The sequence below is a fragment of the Patiria miniata genome, unplaced genomic scaffold (genome assembly GCF_015706575.1).
Source record: "Patiria miniata isolate m_02_andy unplaced genomic scaffold, ASM1570657v1 HiC_scaffold_9, whole genome shotgun sequence".
NCBI classification, from domain to species: domain Eukaryota; kingdom Metazoa; phylum Echinodermata; class Asteroidea; order Valvatida; family Asterinidae; genus Patiria; species Patiria miniata.
The window spans coordinates 19,110,411-19,125,813 of NW_024037076.1; the positions used below are offsets into that span (position 1 = coordinate 19,110,411).

The 15,403-nt window shown below is 40.0% G+C and overlaps 1 protein-coding gene across 13 annotated transcripts in view; it reads right to left on the bottom strand.

The window, feature by feature from the left end:
* Positions 1-15,403, bottom strand: part of LOC119720635 (talin-1-like) — a 114,241-nt gene that overhangs the window by 19,302 nt on the left and 79,536 nt on the right. For 7 of the 13 annotated variants that reach the window (XM_038190389.1, XM_038190398.1, XM_038190397.1 and 4 more), the window contains 8 exons: positions 14,399-14,500; positions 13,128-13,298; positions 12,640-12,786; positions 11,097-11,198; positions 10,152-10,172; positions 7,703-7,837; positions 2,234-2,380; positions 581-750 (listed from right to left, as the gene is read on the bottom strand). In XM_038190389.1, coding sequence (XP_038046317.1) covers positions 581-750; positions 2,234-2,380; positions 7,703-7,837; positions 10,152-10,172; positions 11,097-11,198; positions 12,640-12,786; positions 13,128-13,298; positions 14,399-14,500 — 995 coding nt within the window. The remainder of the gene's footprint in view (positions 1-580; positions 751-2,233; positions 2,381-7,702; positions 7,838-10,151; positions 10,173-11,096; positions 11,199-12,639; positions 12,787-13,127; positions 13,299-14,398; positions 14,501-15,403) is intronic. The other 6 variants (XM_038190400.1, XM_038190395.1, XM_038190391.1 and 3 more) reach the window with 3 other exon arrangements.

Genomic DNA, 15,403 nt, shown 5'->3' on the forward strand with positions numbered 1-15,403 from the left:
TTGACCTGCGATTTACTTGTAACCGGACTACTACACTAATAAATCAACTAAAGGTCAGGTCAATCACAAGTCAACCACAATGTGAATCCAGTTTGACCTAGAGTAGCAAGCTATCCAAATGAACTTTTGACAAGGCAGCCCTATTCTAATGTTCATCTCTTGTTGCGTGTTACTGGACTTGTGATTTGACCAATGATCAATGTCTACTATGGCAGTGTCATTTTTTTTTCAGATGCCCTGTATTAACAGACTGTTCTTGGAATGTGACACACAAGTAATATGCAACATATTCACCTTTTATACTCAAGAACCTTAGGGACATGCCCAAATGTAGCCACACGGCCTGTAATGCCATCTCTACCAAGTGCCCCGACTCAAAGAGTGACACTCTCAAGCGAAGATGCCAAAAGGGTTATCCACACACAATTGGAAATTGCACTCTGCACAATTCACCACGCAAAATAAGTGCGTATCTATGTGCTCCAATTAGCACTCTCTCTTACAAGTGGGGAATACAGTGCTGCTTAGAGTTCCAACACAGAATCTACAAACAATTCGCAAATTAATCCATCCTCTTTACCTGTGATCAGCAAATGATCCACCCTCTGGCTCGGCGCTTAGTGTACCAGCTGATGCAAACATAATGGTAGTATCCAGATCACCAATGATGCCGGAGACTGTACTGGCTGCATTGATGCAGGCCTGCGTGCCGCTAGAACCGGCTTGCAGGGCTGCCATCACAAAGTTACACTGCAATGGAAGGAGGAAACACAGACCTTATATACTATTTATAGGATGAAACTGAATCAGGGAGATGTATATTGAATATTGAGTTTCGCCCTTCAATATGTTGGCGAAGAGCATTACTCAATATTTAACAATTTCCTGAGAGAGTTCAACAATTCCCATTGGTCGAGAGACTGCAACATGGGTGGTTGTGATCTGCCGGTAAAACATCATTGCATTCTGTGCCACATCAAGCAGTACGCGCCAATCTCCATTTGAGGCGATTTTTAGCACTATGCTTGCGAGGCACATACCATAGATGGCCAGAGGGGTGTTTCACAAAACAGGTAGTAAAATTGTTGAACAAAATCGTTGGAATTTGGTCAATGTTTACTTCTTTTGAATTTTTGACCGAAAAGGCACCGTATGTATGAATAGTTGTTTAAAGGGAATGTACATCATTGGTTTTTGCTGTAATTTTCAGAAATGAACTATTTGAGGGGTTACTATGATAGATCAAATATTGTTACACTGACATGTTTGAAGTTTTGTGTTCGAAAATGCTGGAAAAACCAAGGAAAACAAAAATGTTAAAGTAGTCTGGTTCCCTGACTCCACTAAAGATGAAATGGATCAATTTATAGATGCCGGAAAATTGTAAGGTAAGGGAAGCAGTCTAGCTGGCCTGCAGCCGTTCATGAACATGTAACCAATAGCAAACAAAATTTGGACTGAAAAAATGGTAAATTTGGAGTAGTAGTTGAAAAATAGTTAGGTTTTTCCAACGCTGGTCGGCCGACCACCGTTGGAAATGTATACAAAAATACCATTTTCTTGAAAATGACTTCACACCAGGTGCCATAATTTTACAGGATGCTTTAGACTGTCATTTACCAACATCCTAGTAAGGTATTTCATAAAAACTGGGTAGTTTTATTTTTCGATGTTTGCAAATGTTGTATATTCCCTTTAAAACCAGCCAAGCACATATTTATTCCCTTAATAAACCCCTAACTCTCATATGTCCTCTGAACAGGCAGTTTAGGGTATTTGTGAGGATTGGGGCTGTACAGCGTTGAACTTTTAGGTTGACTTTGAACGAGTGAGTGCACCTTTTGATTTTGCCATGATCAAAGCTTGAATGGCAATATAAATTAGACGTGGATTTGGAGTTTTAATATATACTCCAAAAATTCCTTTTAAAAGGTACATGTAATATACATTTGCTTTTGCTGTAATTTTCAGAAATGGATGAATTTGGGGGTTTGTATTGTTAGTATTGTTACGCTGACCTATTCAAAGTTATGTGTTCATAGTTGCTGGAAAAACCACGAAAAGCTTTTTTGCAGTCTGGTTCCCTGACCCTACTTCAGATGAAGCAGAGCAATTTATAGACTATTTACAAAATATGTGATGGACCTGTGATGGACTATAAACTACAGCACTGTATACAAGCATTCCACAAGTGTGACCTTGAGAGAGTTGACCAATCAAATTAGCTCTGTACCTTCTCAACCACGGAGCGTGCGTTGTCCAGCAGATCTTTCTTGGCCATGTTATCCGTGGGGCTGCACTGCACCGTGCCGGCGTTCTTGACAAGCTCGATGCTGGCGTTGCCCAGATTGTCCACCGCCGACTTGATCCTCTGTGCCACCTGTGGAAGATACATGCCAAGGAGGAAGGGGGGGGGTAGCGAGGCGGGGAGGCAGACAAGGGAAAGAAGCAAAGGCAGAAAAAGGAGGCACAAGAAAGAAGGGAATATGAAGAGGTTGGAACAGAAATACGAAGCAGATTTAACGAAATGAAAAGGAATTGCACGAAAAGAATGCAAAGAGAAGACAATTGTACAGGGGAGAATCAATTAAAGATGTTTGAAAATCTCTTTATACTATTCAATCTTGTAAGTACATGTAAAATATAATAAAAGTCTACATATATTATTTACACATTCTACGGTCTACATATACTATTTGCATGTAGTAATATCAACACAAATTGGTTCCGTACACTGTAACTATTCAATATTCAATAGTAAGCACACTACGACATCTCAGAATGTAGAAATAACAATAAAGAAACATCGAAGCTGCAAAGAAAATTGGGATAAAACTGTAATAATTTACATTTCGTACATGTACATGTAATCAAGTTGAAAGCAAGAATTCTGGTTAAATTGCAATTTGTACATTTACAGGTTGTTTGCACGTTTCGAAAACTGCTTTATTTTTACTATTACAACATGTAGGCCTCGAAGTGCCCCTCTTCATCAAAGCTTTTATTTAGAGATTTTAAAAATCATAACAAAGGGTTTTTTTTTTTTAAGTTTTCCAAGTGTCAAAATAGAGGCATTTCTAGGTTTTTTAGAGTGCAATTTTCAGCATATAAAGTAGCAGAAATACAGTGAAATAGTGACTGTATCATGCTGCTTTTCCAACATGCAAGTCAGATCGCCTAGACGCCATGCAAACTGCTCAATTTTGAAACAATAGTAACAAAAAATCTTAGATAAGTATAATGACAATGTGGTTATTTTGACATTGTAATCACTAAACTGTGGGTCAAATTGATTTTTTAAAATTTTCTTTAGAAATCTTTTAAGTGTCATGGCGGAATAAAAAATATAGGTGTTCACTGGTTATATAGGCTACTTTAAATTAAAAAAAAATAGGCTCCCAAATTGAAATATAGGTTTCTGTAGGTTTTAAGGTTTTGCTGTGAGGCCTGTGTATCTCTACTATCGTCAGTCCCGATCCAAACAAATATTCTGTAATATAAAATTTCATAATTTAGCTGTTCAATACGATTATAACTAATTACTATACAAATAAGATCATGCTACATGCTCGGTCTAATCTACATCTGATCTAATGCTAGTCTAACAATCTACTTATTGTTACTCGCAATTGCTCAACTACACATAACCACGCATCTACTCTGCACCTAAAATAGTAAAATGTATAAAAAGGTTTCAAGAGTTTTATATATCAAATTTATTATCTCAGTTTTAATGCAAGGAAAAGCTTGTGTACTAGAGCCCTCCCTCTCTTGCTGGCAATTTCACCAAGGCCGGCCCAGCAGTCAAACTAAATCAAGTGACTGTTTTTAACAGTTGAGTGCTCCCTGCCTTCATAAAGCAGGATTAACTGGCTGTAATTGTTATGAAACCTGATACAGCTATGCTTTGACTGTAGGTGATTGATAGGCCTTCTTGCCTACTTTTGTCTGTTGACTGAATTTGACTAGTGCACAGTGCTTGCTTGAAATATGATCTTGACTGTTTGGTGACTAGCCTGTGTATAAAGGCATGGCAGGGGAACAGGATTGAATTTTTGACTGTCTTTGACTGATCAAACAATTGTAGGGTTAACCCGCATTTCATAGGCATATGTGCATTTTTCAAATTCTGCCCAAACAATTAAAAAGTGAATAAAACGTACATAAAAAATCTATCTTCAGGATGATATTTTTGATTTAAACAACAGGAAAGAAGAAGAAAACAAGTACTTCAAATATCAATGCCTGAACGTTTTGCATGAATCAACTTTGTCCACTGGGGAGACCTTACTTATACACAATGTGTCGTCGATTTGATCTATATCAGTCCCTGTCTGGTATCGGACTCAGCCTCAGCCCTATCAACACTGCAAAAAATGCCTGGATTACATTTACATACGAGTACTTGCATGCATGGGAGAATCCTCTAATATTTTACTCTGCCAAGACAGAAATCCTATGAGGATTTATCTTCACCTGCAGGGAAAGAACTTTTTAAATACAAACAAAATTATAAAAAGTGTGACGGGCTTTCTGAAAGTCAAACTCAAAACAGCAGAAGTTAGTTTTAGCGTGAAAGAGCACGATTTCATTTCCAGACAATGACAAGTTTCGGTGGCTTTTTTTGTTGTAATTTTGTTTTGAGTACACGCACCAACTACGAGCACAAATACCGCCATTTTTTTTTTATGCATTCAATGATTGCCAATCATAATTTGTTGATTGGATTATTTGTTTATTAAAGTTGCATTCCCCACACTCTTCAACTTTTTTTTTCCTCTTAATAATAAATTTTCAATCTTTCTCCCCTTTTTTGGGTGTTTGCAACCCTCTTAAAAAAAAACCTGTTTTTTTTTTTAAATTGGGCACAAACCGATCTGTCTTGTGAGTAGACCGGCGCCCGGTCCCCACATTTTCGATACAGATTGTGGGGCAGGAACCAGCCTGTGCCGGGAGAACAGACATATTGTTGGGCAGCAAGTAATTCCAAAAATTGTAAAGTAATGATTTACTAACTAAGTGTGGGCCGATTTTGATCAATCAATGTCATTTTTAACAGTGAATAACATTTGTAGTGGTAGAAGAATAGCAGTTCAGAAAAGGAATCTATTTTCCGTGATGAAACTCGAAAACGGCACACAGGAATGCAACTGTAAGAGATATGCAGACAACCAACGAGAATAAGTATGAGTAATGCAACTGATCAAAATAGGCTGGTAACAAGAACACTGTGGCAATCATCCCAGCAATAGTGATTTTGACTTCAGGGAACCTGACCATGGGAACTTGCAGTTTTTTTCTCAGTTCCAAAACACATTGTAATTTGATATTACTAGCCATGTAGCGATCATGTCTGGAAACTCAAATCAATACTCTCGAGAGCGTGTTACCAAAAATTAAAAGAAAAAAAATGAGGCTCACTGATCCCGAGTGTCCCCTTTGTGAGTGCTGCAAATGAAAAGAGAGGAAAACCAAACTGCAAAGCTGCTTCAGTGAAAATGAAATTTTAACCCCCAAAAAATCAAAAGAAAATGAAAGCACCATGAGAAGACGTGAAGGTCTGAAACATGTCGGTGAGTTAAAAAATAATAAAAAGAAAGGAGAACTCCGTGAGAAGAAAAAAACACTGCTGAAAGAAAGAAGCTGCAAGAAAAGTAAGAAACCGGTGAACTGAACCAGTTAGCGAATGGCCCATGTGCGAAGCTGAAACAGTAATGAACTTCAAACGTTTCAACTTCAGGGTTGGAAGTCTGGTGTAATTTCCAAAGAGATGTCCAGTAAAATGGTATTTTTTGAGGGATAAACCACCCCCCCCCAAAAAAAAAACCCCTCAGATGCTCGCAAGAAATTTTACATTACTTTAAAAAAATATTACCTGTTGTGCTTGCACCATGTTGACGATACATTGTAAAACACCAGAATTTACATACAACGCGAGTGTTGAATGTCATATCACAAACATGTATGTGGTTACTGTTATTCACATTAGATTACAATGTGATGGTGCACCCATACTGGAATTTGTATTCTTGTGGAGACATTTCTTTGTTCTCGTGTAGTAAAGTTTTGGAGTTTGAAAGTGAAGTTTCAAAATGCTCTTATTTTAACCGGAATAAATTTCCTTGGCTGAAATTCGGACTAAATATTCCTTTTCTAAAACTCTTCCATTTGCGACACATCAACCCGCTTTGGAAATTCCTAGTTTTTGAGTAAAATCCATATATCTATTTCGTGAAAATCTTGTGGAGACGTATTCATCTATAGAAATTGTCCTGTGGAGACGTATACAATCTTTTGTTCCCTATTGTGCACACGTCTCTAGAGGGCACGGTGTACCAGAACACATTTACACACACGCAACCTAGAGGACGACATATCATCGCTTGGTTCATCTCATCAATCCACTGAAAAGTTACCAGACTTCCAACCCCTGAAATTTGGAGTAGTCACCGCAGAGAAAGATACATTTGAAGCCTGCTGAAAAATGACAGCACTGTAGAACATAAGTATATTCGCCAAAACACCACAAAATAAAAATAAAACAATTATGCTGCAATGAAAATAGTGAAAGCTCTCATAGTCAAATGAAAACCTGTTAGCAAAACCAATACCACAAAGCTGGAATGAATGAACCTTTCACCAAATTAAAAAACCAAAATAAAGAAGTAAAAAAAAAAGTGCTGCAATGAAAATAATGAAAGCTCTTAAAGTCCAACGAAACCTATTAGCGAAACCGATACCGCAAAGCTGGAATGAATGAACCTTCACCAAAAAAAGGAAAAAAATAAACAAAATAAAAACAAAAATGGGGCACAGGCAGAAAAGGCCTGCTCCATATTACACTCGCCTGCATCGGGGCAGGGAGCAAGCCTATGTTCCTGGACAGATGATAGGTGGACAAATTTTCTTAATAACCCAATGCCCATGTAATATATCCATTACCTATGTGTCAAAATTTGATCCCCCTCTCAAATCGATTTCTTTTTTTTGGCCTCTGTAGATCTTGGTAGGACGGGCAGGCCCTCTTAATTTTGTTTTGTATATGTGACCTGCCATATCGTAGTGAGGAATAACCCCTACGGTACCTTTGACTTTTCAAATTGCATACATCAAGTTAAAGCGCATATCATTGGCTTTCTAGTGATACCAAATATTTTTATGTAGCTTAATTTATTCCAAAGATACTTCAACAGTGACTCGCTGAACTTCACCAACCTTCATTTTTTGAGAAAAACAGCTTTGTAAAAAGATATACGCATTGCGTTGCCAACGGCATTTTTTTTCCTTCCAATTTTGGGGGTAATTTTTTCCTAACAGGAAGGCATAGTGTGAATCTTGGATAGCTTGGCTACTCAAAAATACAAAAAAAAACAAAATCGATTTTGACATGATATTTCTAGTCAATCCGACTTCAGGCATTGAAAACTAACAAGGTTTTGTGGGACATTCCATATTTTGCCACAGTAGGTCACACATTTCAGGTTAATCCAGTCAGTAAAAAGTGTGCAGCAGTTTAATTCATTTTCAAGTCATATTTTTTACAAAAAACAGCTGCCCCTGCCCCCCCCCCCCCAAATCTACGCCCACCTACTCATCCACACCCCTCTACCCCCTCCCCTCACCCCCTGCCTGTGCCCCAACAACATGAACGACAAACTGAAAAGCATGTCAGATGAAGAGAAGTTGAAAGCCCGTCACTTACCTCGTAGCGCGGACCTACCTCCGGGTTGGTGGAGGCCATGGCACCCCGGGAGTCCTCGGCCAGCTTGGAGTACTCGTGGGAGAGGTTGTTGGCCAGCGTGCCCAGCTCGCCCACGTTGCTGTTGGCCTTGGAGACCTGGGGGTAGACAGCGGGGAAGGGATAGGACACATCCAAAAAAAAGACAAGTGAGTTCAAAGTTATCGGTGCTTAATGTTTAACCCATTACATGCATACGTGTACATAGCAGTGTTGTATAGTCGACTCCATCTCAAGTTTGAGATAGTAACAAAGTTTGAGAACAGTGACAAGTTTGAGAACAGTAATAAAGGAATGCCTTTGCCCGGCTCTTTGAATAGCTTGGGACTTGACTTGGGACTGGTTGACTTGATAGATTTGTGGGGACTTGTAGGGAGTTGTAGGGACTGTGATAGACTTGACCACAACATTGGTATACTAGTTGTAACTTGTATTCAGTCTATTCCAAGTGTACATATGCATACATGTAAAATGTTAAATATTAATGCACCGGTAGTTGTATAATGTACTTCACATATTATGTGGAAGTTATAAAAAGTCAGACATTGTATAATGGAAATTCCCTTTTTCCCTTTAACCAAGAAATTTCTTGGACAGTTTTTATGTTTGATCATTACCACAATGTTCAGATTTTGAAAAGTTTGGTTACATGAAAATCATAGATCATATTATTACTACAGACAATATCACAGAGGACCTGTCCTCAGAAATTCCTGCTTGATATTGTATGCACAGATTCACATACATAGTAACTTAAAACAACACCAAACCAAGGGCATCATTTCGTCTGTGTTCGACCATGTATTCACTGCATGATGGTGAATTCAGTTTTATACACACACAACACACACACAGAAAGTACAGAAAAGTGATTACACGACACTCATATGTTTTATATCCGAGTGTGAAATGGTTACAAAAGTATGTCAGCAAAAAGTCAAGCTTTGAAATTTGCGGTCACAACATGATTTTGCCAGTTCAGCGGAGCTCTTTGAAAGCTGGGATGCGACACCTTCGGAAACCTGAGGATCAGTGGTTGGCTCTCGATTTTTGGTTGGGATTTGAGGTTGCGCAGTTTTTGGTTTTGGAAAACACTTTCATCTTGAATTATCAAAAGGTGGTTATTGGCAGGTGCATGGAAGGGGGTCTGGGTTAATTGAGAAGGGGAGGTAGGGGTGCACGGTATTTTAGGATGCTGCAATTTAGAAAATGTTTGGAATAAGCAAGGGCAGGAATGCTGATTTTGGTTAGGTTTTTAATGTGTAGTTGATGATAACCTGTTGTGCTTGTGTAAACATGTAAATAGCGAGTTATGTTTTGCTTATGGCTGAAGATATGTAATTAATGGATTTCTAATAAGTTGCCTGATTTCTCTCTATCTATCTTATGCCAGATGTACAGACAGTATGTGTAACGCTGCTGATTTATTGTAATCAGATCATAAAAGTCAGACAAATTCTTCAGCTGCAAACCTTAACGCAATCTTCTCCCCAAATTTGCTGTATGAAATGGTCATGCATTATTTTCAAAATAACGTTGAGACAATTTCTTCAGTATACATGTACAGCATTCAATGGTGCACACATAAATGTGCATGTTTTTTTTTGGGGGGGGGGGCCCTAGTGGTTAGGGTTTGTGACTCATGATCAGAGGGTCCAGCTGCTGGCCATATGTTGTGTCCTTGGGCAAGCCACTTTATCCCGACTTGCCTCTCTCCACCCAGGAGTACAAATGGGTACCGGCATTAGCTGGGGAGTAACCTGCAATGGACTGGCATCCCATGCAGGGGGAGTAGAAATACATGATGGGTCATATTGGCTCAGGAACATTTTAATCAATTTCCTAGACTTACCTTCATACACTACAATTGATTAAAGAAATTATGAGACACTTGGCTTCCACATTTCACAGTTTGTGTTTCGCTGCTTTATGATGATGATTTATGAAATTATTTTGTTTAATGGTCATGGTTTTCACAGCATTAAGTATGATGCTGTGTTGTCTCATCAAAGTCTTAATTTCTTTACTTTATCGGATTTTTGAATATTTGTAAAATGACACCTAATTGTTATTTTTGTTTTTACAAAATGTCAACAAGTAAGATCAAATTGGAAATTTTAGGCTGTTGTAGCACTGACCAATCGCCATCACAGATTCAAGCTTTAAGCAGCAGAATTATTTTTAATGCGGGCACAAAAACACCATGGCTTAAATGCACAGAGATTCCATATATGTAGGGATGCATGCTTTGGTTACGAAAACAGCAATGAAATATTACTATCATAAATATGCAAGAAACTGGAGACAATATTTTTTTGTGGAGATGGGTTCGATGGAGATGTAAGGCTGATGCCTGAATGAGTCTGTGATACAATGGATGTGATGATGACGTGATAGAATCAACAAGACTCACATTCCTCTTGCTCACTGCAAGCTGGGAGCCGGGGACGGAAGGAAGAAAACAAAAAATCACAACAAAACTACTGAGCAAAACTTTCTAATCTTGCAGGACTTCTTCACTCGAAAATCCAAACACGATGATGAACATTTTTATATGGTTTTAAAACTTCAGAACGCTGGTTGTTTTTGCCAAAAGATTTTGCGACGGAATAGTTGCATTTCTTCTGTACAAAGAAAAAACACTGAATTAACTCTCCTAGTCTTCTGCACTTCAAATTCCTTCAAGTTAGTCTTCTGTGGAGTATGGATAACGCTTCAAGTCCCTGCACAATTCTTTTGTGTGGTTAAGCTCAGGGCAAGCAGGCAGATTTGGTCAAGCTTCACTGCTCTCCACAGAGCATTTTTTGTGTGTGCAGGGACTCTCTGTTTGACAGAGTTACATGTATGTCCCTTCACTTGAAACTGACCTGCAATGTTTTAAAGGTTTCACATAATGCTCTGACTATTGACTTCCAACAAAGAGGGTTAATCGACTGGGGTGCATTCCATTTATATGAACAACAAAAAGCGGGCATCCAAGAAAGTTTCCAATTTTTCATGTTCTTCATGAAAGTGGTATTCAACCCAGATGTCTGGTTCTATTTGATGAGCATAACAATAACTGCAAATTTACAGGCAAGGACAGGATTCAAATAGGGGAAACAGAAGGGGCAAAAGTCGAGCAAATATGCACTCTTCATCTCACTAATCTATAGAAACATGCTTCATTAAGGGCAGTTCATACTGCAAAACACAAGTCAATGTGAAGGGAATTTAACACCAAGGAACTGGGGCTGAGGGGTGTTGCAATGCATTCAATATTTCAATATATTGCAGCACGATTACTTCCACGGCGTCACAAATTTGAGTTCGTGCTGGCTTTTCGCGTCGTCGAGTATAAACCGGCCGTCGGCCTTACCATGTCGTGCGAGGTCTTGATGATGGCCTTGCAGGATTTCACCATGCTCGTCTGGTAGTCCACAAACTCGCCTGCTTCATTCTCGGGAATGGTATCGTCAGTCTACAAAAACCGAAAGAAAAATTTCTCAACTTGTTACACCCTATCCAGCATGTTACGAGTTGATTAGCACGAATGTGTGACATTAAGCTAATTCGGGATTCCAACTGCGCATGCGTTCAATATAGCGGGTCAAAGGATATTCAGGATAAACGTAAACAGCAATCTCCGAGTCAATGAAGCTGTATCGGCTCTTTGTGGTACTTTCTGAAAGTCATGTTGGTTAGTGCAGCATTTAACAAATTTAAAGTTAAGCGGCAACCTTTTTGACTTGTAAACTGCCGGAAGTCTTTATCCTGAATGACCTTTGACCCGAACTACTTTATTGCGCGAAATACCAAATTGGCTTAAAGTCAACCGAGGGGCAGAGCTGTCATCAAGTCATTTTCAAATCATTCCACAAAAGTCACCTTATTTTCCAAAGTCAAGCCACACCACACATATCATCTGTCTGGAACTGAGATGATTTGTTTTAGCTTTTCATGGGTGCCTCACCTTGAAAATATCAATGGATTTTTTGGGGGGTTGGTAGGAGGTATAGGGGGTTGTCATGCAGAAGATGTTCTGGCTTACTTTGAGGATGGTATCCACCATTCCTGAGATAATACCAAATTCACTAATAGCCTCTTCCAGCATAGTGTTCAGATCATGCCTTGCATGGAAGAAGGGGAGAGGGGGTTGTTGGGGGTTGGTAAGGGGGTGGGGGGGGGGTTGGTAAGGGTTAAGGGGGGGGGTCGTTCCAAGCTAACTTTCAGGATGGCCTTGGAGATGGTATACACCATTCCTGAGATGACGCCAAACTCACTATCTGCCTCCTCCAGCATTGTGTTCAGATCATCCACTGCTTCCTTCATGCCTTACTCGTGAGGGGTGGGGGGAGTGGGGTGGGGCTTGGTAAGGGTGGGGGATCATTCCCAGCTTACCTTCAGGGTGGCTTTGGAGATGGTATCCACCATTCCTGAGACGATGCCAAACTCACTGGCTGCCTATTCCAGCACAGAGTGTTCAGATCATCTACTGCTTTCTTCATGCCTTGCTCGGGAGGGGTGGGGGTTTGGGGGAGGGGTTGGTATGGGTGGGGTGTCTTTCCCAGCTTACCTTCAGGATGGCTTTGGAGATGGTATCCACCATTCCTGAGACGATGCCAAACTCACTGGCTGCCTCCTCCAGCATAGTGTTCAGATCGTCCACGGCTTCCTTCATGCCTTGTGTGGGAGGGGTGGGGGTTTGGGGGAGGGGTTGGTATGGGTGGGGTGTCTTTCCCAGCTTACCTTCAGGATGGCTTTGGAGATGGTATCCACCATTCCTGAGACGATGCCAAACTCACTGGCTGCCTCCTCCAGCATAGTGTTCAGATCGTCCACGGCTTCCTTCATGCCTTGTGTGGGAGGGGTGGGGGTTTGGGGGAGGGGTTGGTATGGGTGGGGTGTCTTTCCCAGCTTACCTTCAGGATGGCTTTGGAGATGGTATCCACCATTCCTGAGACGATGCCAAACTCACTGGCTGCTTCCTCCAGCATAGTGTTCAGATCGTCCACGGCTTCCTTCATGCCCTGCGCTGCTTCATCGATGGCTGAGTGGGTGTGGACAGCCTGCAAGAAGAACACCAAGAACCATAAACGAGTTGCAACTGTTGGCATTAACACGGTGCTTTCATCATTCATTGTTGACTCTGTGAACAAGCACCCCTCTCGGGAGCAACAAAGAGAGAGTTAGAACAACTCTCGGCTGCAGTATGCCTAGTCACCAAGTCAAAGTAGGGATAGGTTCTTGCTATTCCGATAAAATACAAGTAACCGTACATACGTACTACTTGCCAAATATGCACAGACTAGCATCAACACCTGGTGTGTTTGACTCTGCAATTGACCCAGCAACTGGTCAGGATGAAAGAGTTCCAAAACTAGGAACTTTGCTGTTTTAAATTTTGTACCTTTGGATTTCCACCACCTTCCTTGGCTGCGTACAGCAGCTGCAATCCGGACTCTGCCACCGTCTTAGTCAGGTCCAGGACGGCCATCTGCCGCTGGGAGTTGTGGGTCTTGGAGGCGGCACCGATGGCGCTGCGCGTCAACGGGTCAAAGTAGTTGGCCATGGAAGACACCTAAAGGCAATACAAAAAAAAATGGTTTCAACGGAGGGGCAATTCTAGCGTTATGAAAGACAGTGTAATATCCGTGATAGAGCAAAAATAACCATGGTATTTAATTAACGAGTGATCCAAAACTCCTAGTCTGTAATCTCCTTGACTACTACTAGATGATGGATGTATGAGATTTCAGAAAACTAAATGTTCAGGTTTATTCACTGAGCTCTTAAAAGCTCTGTCACAGACAATACACATTGACTACTACTAGATGATGGATGTATGAGATTTCAGAAAACTAAATGTTCAGGTTTATTCACTGAGCTCTTAAAAGCTCTGTCACAACATTTGCAAGCAACATTTGCAACATTTGCAAGCATAAAAGAAACTACCAAATTATTATGAAATACCTTACTGGATTGTTAGTGAATGACAGTCTAAAGCATCATGTAAAATCATGGTACTGGTGCGTTGACATTTTCAAGAAAAGTGGTATTTTGTATCAATTGTTGTTTTTCTTCTAATATTGCCCCCAATTTACCATATTTAGTTAGTCTGCATTTTGTTTGCAATCGATTATGCACCTATGAACGGGTACAAGCCAGCTAGACTGGTTCTCTGACCTTACAATTCCCCGACGTCTATAAATTGCTCCGTTTTATCTTAAGTGGGTCAGGGAACCAGACTACAAGAACATAATTGTTTATCTTGGTTTCTCCAGCATCTACGAACCCAAAACTTAAAAAAAAGTCAGTGTAACAATGTTTGCTATAAAATACTAACCCCCCAAATCCATCCATTTCTGAAAATTACAGCAAAAGCAAATGTTGTATATTCCCTTTGACACGACTAACTGGCATTTCTGCATATCATCCCATCAGAAAGGCAGTAATTCCCACAGGCGCCAATTTTAGAGAAATACAAAGAAAGAAAACAAAAAGGAGGACATCAAGAAGCAGCAATCTTCTTCCAACAGAGAAACTGATCAGGAAATAGACTTAAAGCATCCAGAAAGCTCTTCAAATCTTTGTGAAAAACTGGACATTATTTAAACGGGGATCTGAGTTCGAGACCCTGATCAGAAATCTAGGATAAACTTTTGAAACTGCAGCCCTTACAGCATGTCCCAGTTTCTCTGCCTGTCCCTTGGAGGCGGTGGCAACTTCGTCAATCTGGTACTTGAGTTCCACGGCGCTGTTGGCCATCTGTTCAGTGAAGCTCTGTAAACAGAAAAATACCAAACCAGAACACAGCTTTTTAAAAATCGAGACAAATTATTGGACTTGGTCTATTCAACTTGAGGACTATAAAGTTGCATTTCCTGTGCTCTTAAACAAATTCAATTTTGTTTTCTGTTAATACATTTTCAACTTGTATGTTTTATTTCAACCCAACAAATCTCCTTTTTTCCCTTTTTTTGACAACTGCAACTCTCTGAAAAAAAACCAACCCAATGTTTTTGTTTTGGGCACAGACAGATCCGCATTGCACTCAGAATGGCTTCCGGTCCATACATTATTGATACTGACTGCGGGACGGGAACCAGCCTACACCGCAAGAACAGACTTATTGTCTGGCAGTCAATAATTTGAAATTGTAAAGTAATCATTGCTAAAAGTAATTAAATAACTAAACATGGTTGATTTTTTCGGTCGATGTCTCATTCAAAAGTAAATAACTTTTGCAATGCTAGGAAACTAGCAATTTAGAAAATAGCAATAGAAAAGTAATCTATTTTACGGCTTGAAACTCAAAAATAGCTAGGGAACGCAATTTTAAGGAAGTCGCTCTATGGGCAATGCTATAGTTACTTTGGGGTCACGACAGCCTACAGAATTGTGAAAGATTTATGGTAGAGGGGAAACAAAATTCAGGTACGCAGTGCGAGAAAAAAGACCTTGACAAATATTTCACATATTGTGTTTTCCCCTTCATTGTTGTATTCTTTTTATATAAACACTGAATTCTCAGTGTTGTCTAAGGGCTTGGGACAAAAATGAGTATACAGGGACAACACTGAGTATACAGTGTTTAAAAAAATAATAACTTGGCGAAGGGCAAAACCAAATATGAAATTTACATCTCCCCGATGTAAATCCCATCTTATACAATATCTCGCAGTG